This window comes from Phasianus colchicus, chromosome 15, assembly GCF_987193195.1.
Source record: "Phasianus colchicus chromosome 15, bPhaCol1.hap1.1, whole genome shotgun sequence".
NCBI lineage: Eukaryota > Metazoa > Chordata > Aves > Galliformes > Phasianidae > Phasianus > Phasianus colchicus.
Genome location: NC_143450.1, coordinates 1,289,419 through 1,297,422, shown reverse-complemented (window position 1 = coordinate 1,297,422; position 8,004 = coordinate 1,289,419). Strand labels below are relative to the sequence as shown.

Genomic DNA, 8,004 nt, shown 5'->3' with positions numbered 1-8,004 from the left:
GGAAGGGTCCAGATCCATTCCCACCTAAATTGAAGCACGATAATTCCAGTGGCATCTTCAGGTCAGAAAACACAACACAATGAAGGCCCAGCCTCACTGGAGATGGGGATTAACCACGAGTCCACAGCTTTGGGCTCGATTCAGAACTCACCCAGGGCCAACACGCAGCCCCTCTACTCCCTGGGGTTTTGAGGTCCCGCTGACCCCGCTCCCTCTGATGAGTGGTGCACACACACATGCCCATGGCTCTGCCTACAACCCACGGAGTTTCCTGGGGCTCTTTGGATGCTGCTCAGCTCCACGCGCTGCAGACTGGGGTAGAGCTGAGCACCAGCCCCTCTGGGCCCTTCCTGGCCTCTTTTTTCTCTGCCTCTGGATTCAATTTGTCTCTCTGCTATACGCTTTTAAGTCATTACAGAGATATAGCAATGTTTCCATCCAAAGAGTCTATTCAGCAAGAGTGAGAGCACAAAAAAGCCCCATTTGAGCCGGTGCCCAGAAGCACTCTGTGCTGCCTAACGCAGCCCACAGCACTTTGCAGCCAACGGCACCACATGGCAGCTTTCCCACTGTTGGAGGCACACATCTCAGGCTGGCTGGCAGGTCCCTGAAAGCAGGATTTGCATCTGGATCTCTGAAAGACCTGGGATGTACAAGCAGAGTATACGGATGGAGAGCACTGAGTATGTCTCTGAAGCAGCTCTCGTGCCCGATGCATTACCAGACTACAGAAACCAGCTAATGCCCATGAGCTGTGCGGGAGTGTAAGCACAGGAAGAGTTGTAAAAATAACTGGTTGCAGGGTAGAGAGCTTGCATTTTTTATGACTGCCTGTCCCTATGGAATATTGTGAAATGAGGAAGAGCTGTCAGGCTGACCGTTCTGACCAGGCATGCCCTTTGTGGATGGGGCAGCGCTGCAGCTATCGTCAGGTTTAAGAACTATCTCTACTGTGACAAGTCTCTCCTTTTATTGATATTGGAATTGAACCACTTTAATGCAGGATTTCCTCCAGCAAAGCAGAGAATGCTCAGGACAGGTGGAAGGCTGGGGCAGGGCTAGGCTGACCCCCAGACAGCTCTCAGAGGAGACCTGATCTGAGCCGTGCTGCATGCCTGTGGGTTAGTGGGATGTGCAGATGTGTGTGCATGTCTAGATGGCTTCTCATGTGTGAGATGCCCCTGTGCAAACTGCCCATTTCCAACGCCTATGGTTTGGGGGCTCAATTTTGGGATATGCAACTCCTATACAATGCTATAGCTCCATGTCATTAGATCCAGTGTGCCGTGGGTCTCATGCACTGGGCATGCAGAGCAGCTGCAGCACTCTCCTAATGCCTGGCCTGCACCACCTGACAACAGCAGGGAAGTTATTACTGGAGCTAAGCTGGGAGAGGGAGATGCATGCTGCCCCCGCAGGGAGTCAAGTCCATTTGATGCTTTTATTGCTTCTTGAGGCTGTTATTAATTTTATTGTATCACTTTGCATAATTCTTTTGTCTTCTGAAGCAGTGAAACAGGTTAATGCTGTTTGGGGTCTCAGGCAGCAGCTGTTTTGGGTTCTATTTTACCGTTAGCACTCTGCAGAGGCCATTGCAGAATCCACTCGGCAGCAACAAATCCTTCATCCTACCTTCTAATTGGGACAGGGAATCTTTTATCTGCTCACAGTCAGACAAATGCAAGCTGGGACTGGAGGCACCAGCAGCAGCCAGGTCCCTTTCATGTCCACAGCCCACTCCTCCCGGGGCTCTGACTCCCACAGGCCCTTCAGTGTGCTCCTGCCCCCTCCCACCAAAGAGCTCATTACCTGCACATAGACAAGGACTTTTCTGGGTTAATCCCAAAAGCCGCACTGCAGCCTCCTCAGGCCTATCCCCAAACAAGCAGGGACAGGAGAAGGAACAGCCACAGCATGGCCATCTCTGCACTTCACCCCTAGCTGAGCCCCTTCCCACCTCCTGCTAGGAGCCCCCAGCTGCCCTCCCTGTTCCCCGCTGGACTCTCCCTCAGGCGCATCCAGGTTATCTCCTCCTGCACTCCTATTCCTGCAGCAAGCTGGTGGGCGGTGAGCAGCTAGGGGAAAGCTGAAATGAGCCATAGAAAGCAATGCACAATTATAACAATAATCCACAGCGAGATCCAACCCCTCCTCCCCAGCAGCTCCAGCCATCTCCGTTGCTGTTCATGCTTTCCTGCCAGGCCCTAGGTGGGCCTGAATGCAGCAAGAGGGGACCTCGAGCCCCCAGCTTCTGGGTGAAAGGAATGAATGAGCCTTCCTAGGTTGTTCCAGCAGTGAAGAAAGCCATAGCGTCTGCACATGTGCTGGAGCTGATTCCTACTTTGCAGCTCAGTGATGATCCCTGCCATCGGGTGCAGCTGGGGCTCAGGACAGCCAGCAGGCAGAGTGAGCTAGCAAAATACCATTTATTGGTACAAATCAGACATCATGAAACAAACTTGCTTTAGAAAGAGCTGTCATGTTCTGCACAGATGGGCTGGACTCGAGCTATCTGGTCACAGGCGAGCGATCAGCAATGCTGGCAGACAGAGCGGGTGCACAGGTGTGGGGTTCTGGGGCTGCAGCCCAGCCCTCGGGCTCCTGGCAGCCTGGTGGAAGTCCTTGAAGAGAAAAGAGAGCAGTGGGAGCCGCGTGTCCTGCACAGGTGGGGTTAACCAAGGTGCTCAGGACTTGGAAAAGTGCAGATGCAAGTGAGAACAAAAGAAGGGGAGAAAGCTGTCACCATGCTGGGACTCCTCTGAAGAAGGAAACTTCCTCTCAGATGATGTTGCCTTGGAGTTAGCCAGCAGGGCCTCACCCTGTGCATCTCCATCAGTCCTTCTGGCCATCCTGTGCTGTTTGCAGAGCAGGGACTGGTAGCATCCAGGATACAGCTGCATCTTGGACTTCACAGCTCTGCATGTGTCAGGTGGCAGTTTGAAGGGAAGCCCACTTAATGGCTGGGATTGCACTCAGAAACCAGACACCAGCTCTGGATGTGCAGCATCTCCTACTGAGTCCCAGGAGCAGGGCACTGATTGCTGCCCACTAACTGATGCCATATTTGGTCTGTGTACATCTCCCTGCTTCCTGAGGCAGAAATACAGGCATGCAGCACAGTACATTCACACAGCCAGACAAGACAAAGTGACAACATTTACAGAGATAGATCGCCCCTAAAGGGGACATGGGAATGGGTAAACTCAAGGCAGATTTGCTGAAATCTGCTCACCTGGACCCCCAGCAGCACCTGCTGCCAACACAACTCTGCAAGAGACAGGAGAAATGCCTGCTCCTCCCTCACCCCCCACCCTGCCTCATCCTCTTGCTCCTTTCCCCACCCCCAGGCAGCCCTACAAACTCTGGAGCAGTCCGTGAATGAAGCTGTGTGCTGCAGATGGACCCAGCAGCTGAAGTGAAGCGTAATGTGGGTGATCCAGGCCTGGCACCAGACACTATTTCAGGTCGTTGTTGATAACCACACTGTCAGGCATATCGTAGTATGTCGTCATTTTCTTCCTCTTGCCAAAGGTGGAAAAGCTGTTCTTGTTCTCCCGGCCTGGAACCAGGGGGCCATCTTTACTGGAAAGCAGAGTTGGGGTGCCAGGGATGTAGACGTTGTGCTGGTAATCTGGGGCTGGGATGTGCCCCGGGTACAAGGGGCCATACTGTGGTGCCCAGACGCTGTTGGTGCCCACTGAGGCCTTCTGAAACTCTGGAGAAAAGATGGGTATGAGGACGGCTTGTTGAGGTCTACACCCCTTTTCAGGGGGAGGGTCACACTCACATCCCAGAACACTCATGTGTCACCACCCTCCCTCCTTCCCGGGGCCCTGGGCAGCCCTGTGCACACTGCTGGGGGCAGGGCTGTGTCACCCCAGGAACACCGTCTGGTTCTGGTCTCCCACCCCAGCACCCCCATACTGACCAGAGACTGGGGTCACCAGCGTGCACAGCCTCTCGTGCTCCTTCTGCAGGGCTCTGTGGATTTCCCCCACGTCCTCCAGGCTCTGGGAGCTAAAGAGAAGAGACCAAAGAGACCAATTTAGTGCTGCATCAGTGGGAGCCTCCCCATCCCCACAGCCCCTCCACCTGTGCTCACAGGTCCCATACCTCTTCAGTGCAGGTCGTTGCATGCTGGGGGGCAGCCAGTCTGTGTTGGGCTGCTTTATCTGGAAACACAGAATGGGGAATGTCTGTTAACCTTCAGTAATAACAAGCAAGGCCCCAACTCCTCCATCCCCTTTTCCTGTGGGAAGCTCCAATTTTACAGACAGGGAAACGGAGGCAGAGCTAATCCTCCCCCTCCTTTCTGGGACCCCCACTCAGGGCACTGGGTTGTCACAGAGGCAGACTTGCTCACCACCTGTGTGGGGGTTCCATCGCCAAGCTCTGCTCTGGGGAGAGAGAGCAGATTTTAATTCTAAAAACCCTTTTATGCAGATGTGATGATGACTTCACCCAGGTCTCCGGCACCTGGGGTGAGGGTGCAGAATGGGCAGCGTGTTCAATGACCTGGGGCTGAAATATCCCATTAACACAACAGGCAAAGCCAATGGTGCAAGGAGATGCAGAGGGAGAGCCTGCTGGCAGCGAGTCCTGTGCTCTCCTTGCAGGCTGCTTCATTAGAAGTCCAAAGTAAGTGGATTAGATGCTTCATCACTCTCTAGCTTTGTAATCATGTTTTGGACAGAGTCTCTCATTGGGAAAATGAGGCATCCCTGATTTCAATACCTAACAAATGTTGACATCAAAATCCCACCCTGAGATCTCCACTTCCTCCCCAGCAACAGAGCCCCTGGCCGTAGTGCCTGGATGTGGACACGACTGGGTCCTGCTCCCCACTGCATCGCCTGGCATGGAGGAGCACAGAGGTGTCCTGGTGTGGAGATGTTCTCTCACCCCCCCCCCATCCCAGGCACTGAAGCAGCTCCATGGCCTCTGATGCACACAGAAGGTGGTGGGTAGGGGACTCCATCTCACTCCTGCTTTTCCCCATGGGGAATCTCAGTGGAGCATCCCCACAACTGACCCTATCCTCCATGAGGACCAGTGCCTGACTCCTCTTGTGGGCTGAGGGGTGAGACCCCTGGGGTAAGGGACACGGAGGAGTGCGGTGCCAGCCCTGTGCCCACCTCACCTGCTTGGGGCCATGGAGGGGCTGCCCTGGCCGGGACCGCTTCCCAGCAGCAGGCAGGTTCCCAGGGCCTTTCTCGTTGTTGCGGGGCAGGCTGCAGGGCTTGAGGAACATGAAGTCACTCTGGGCAGACTCTGGCCCGAGGCACAGCTTGTAGCAGTAGCCCGGGGGGCCACCATCGGGCACATCGAGGTGGGCGGCTGTGCTGGCACCAGGCTGTGCTGCCAGGTTGGATGTCTTGAGGCCATCAGGAGAGCGCCTGGGCCGGGGGCAGCAGCAGCAGCCATCGCCCTGCCAGGGGTATCGCATCCCACGGCACCGGATGGCCGTGAGGATGAGGATGGCCAGCAGGAAGGTGAAGGAGATGGAGCCCAGGGACACCAGAAGGTAGAGGGTGAGTGGAGAGGAGGAGGAGGCTTCTGGGGGGAGGCTGAAGTTGCTGAAATCAGAGAGAGTCTGTGGCATGGTCTCCACCACGGAAAGCAGCAGGGACACAGTGGCTGAGAGCGATGGCTGCCCTCCATCCCTCACCTGCACCACCAGGCGCTGCCGGGCCGCATCTTGCTCCAGGAAGGAGCGGAGGGTGCGCAGCTCACCTGTGTCTGGTGCCAGGCTGAACAGTGTGAAGTCGGTGGCCTGGAGCAGCTGGTATGACAGGCGGGAGTTCAGCCCTGCATCTGCATCCACTGCTGACACTGTACCCACCAGGTAGCCAGGACCGGCAGAGCGCGGCACCAGCTCAGTGGCCACAGAGCCATTGCGTGGCATGGGGGACACGATGACGGGAGCATTGTCATTCTGGTCCAGCACGAAGATGTGCACGGTGACGTTGGCACTGAGTGGGGGGAAGCCCGCATCCTGTGCTTGCACCTGGATCTGGAAGCTGCGGATCTGCTCATAATCAAGGGAGCGGAGGGCATACATGTGCCCGCTGTCTGAGTTGATGGACACGTAGGTGCCCACAGGCATGCCATGGATGTGCCCGTCGGTGATGGAGTAGGACAGGTAGGCGTTCTGCTGGCAGTCAGGGTCCAGAGCGCTGACGGAACAGATGGAGGCCCCTGGTGCGTTGTTCTCCATCACGTAGACGCTGTAGGAGGGCTGCAGGAAGTGCGGGGCGTTGTCATTCACATCGGACACCGGCACAGTGAGGGTGCTGCGAGTCAGCAGGGCAGGGGATCCCATGTCCCGGGCCGTGATGCTGATGTTGTACTCGGATACTGCCTCCCGGTCCAGCGGCTCCGTGGTAACGAGTGTGTAGTAGTTGCGGAAGGAGGAGCGGAGCTCGAAGGGCACACTGGGGCTCAGCTCACAGCTCACACGCCCGTTGTCCCCGGAGTCCCGGTCCAGAACACTGATGACTGCAATGACGGTGCCCGGTGGGGCATCTTCCTGCACTGGTGTGGAAACTGAGGTGAGGGTCACCTCAGGCGCATTGTCGTTCACATCGAGGAGGTGCACAAGCACCCGGCAGTGCACAGCCACCGCTGAGGGCCCACGGTCCTTGGCTTGCACGTAGAGCTCATGCAGGCTGGCACGCTCGTAGTCCAGGGGGCCCTTCAGCAGTACCTGCCCACTGCGGGGCTCCACACGGAAGAGCTCTCGGACGCTTGGTGGCGCATGCCCGCTGAAGGAGTACTCAATCTCCCCATTGGGGCCTTCGTCCAGGTCGGTGGCATTCAACTGGATGACCAAGGTGCCGGAGGGGGCATCCTCAGGCAGGCTCACTCCGTACGAGGGTTGGTCAAAGGCAGGAATATTGTCGTTGGCATCCAGCACGGTGACGAGGACATGGGCTGTGCCCGAGCGCCTGGGGATGCCACCGTCGAGCGCGGTGAGCAGCAGCCGGTGTGTGCGTTGCTGCTCGCGGTCTAGGGCACGCTCCAGCACCAGCTCTGCAAACTTGCTGGCGTCGCTGCGTGTCTGCACCTCAAGCGAGAAGAAGCCATTGGGGCTGAGCTGGTAGGTGTGCACCGAGTTGGTGCCCACGTCAGGATCCTGGGCGCTCTCGAGCGGGAAGCGGGCACCCAGCATGGCGGACTCAGCCACCTCAAGCACGTACTCCTGCCAGGGGAAGGTGGGAGCGTGGTCATTGATGTCCAGAACCTCCACCTCCACACGGTACAGCTCCAGAGGGCTCTCGACGAGCAGCTGCAGGTGGAGCAGGCAGGTGCCCCCTGTTTCGCACACCTCCTCCCGGTCGATCCGCTCGTTCACAAAGAGGATCCCATTCTCCAGGTTCACCTCCAGGTGCTGCCTCACCCCGGCCCCGGCCACAATGCGGAACCGCCGCGCCGACAGCGTGGACACGTCCAGCCCTAGGTCCTCGCCGAGGTTGGCCACGAAGGCTCCGTGCTCCAGCTCCTCGGGCATGGCGTAGCGCAGCTGCCCACCCGTGGAGTGCGGCGCGGCCAGGAGGGCGAGGACGAGGAGGAGGGAGAGGAGGGAAAGCTGCCCCCTCCCGCAAACTGCTCCGGTCCCCATGGCCCCGCAGCCCCCCTGGAGCCCACCCGCCGCGCCCGTCCTCGCTCTTCCGAGGGGTTCCGGTCTGCCGGGATCAGCGGGGAGGGCCGTTCCCGGTGCTCCGACCCCGCAGTACCGGCCCCCGCCGAGGTCTCCGCTTAACCCCTTCCCCTCCGGAGCCGCTCTCAATCAGGAGACAGGGCTGACCCCGGAGGGAGGCGACGCCGCGCTAAAAGCGAGTGGAGCCCCGGTGAGCCCGACCGCTGCCCCGGCCCGGGGTGCCGGTGTTACCCCGCAGCTGCAGCGCCCGTCCCCGCGGTAAGATTAAGAGGAGCGCGGATCGCAGCGGCTGCCAAATCCCCCGGCTGCGTCCCCCGCCGTGCCGGTCCTAACCTTTAGCAGAT

At 58.1% G+C, this 8,004-nt stretch overlaps 1 protein-coding gene across 1 annotated transcript; it reads right to left on the bottom strand.

Moving 5' to 3' along the window:
• Positions 1 to 2,738: 2,738 nt before the first annotated feature.
• Positions 2,739 to 7,621, bottom strand: LOC116237724 (protocadherin-10-like). The gene is made up of 4 exons (XM_031607077.2): positions 5,141 to 7,621; positions 4,114 to 4,172; positions 3,929 to 4,017; positions 2,739 to 3,715 (listed from the first exon to the last, which is right to left on the bottom strand). The coding sequence occupies exons 1-4, from the start codon at positions 7,619 to 7,621 to the stop codon at positions 3,456 to 3,458; spliced, it is 2,889 nt and encodes a 962-aa protein (XP_031462937.2). The 3' UTR covers positions 2,739 to 3,455.
• Between the last annotated feature and the right edge of the window lie 383 nt (positions 7,622 to 8,004).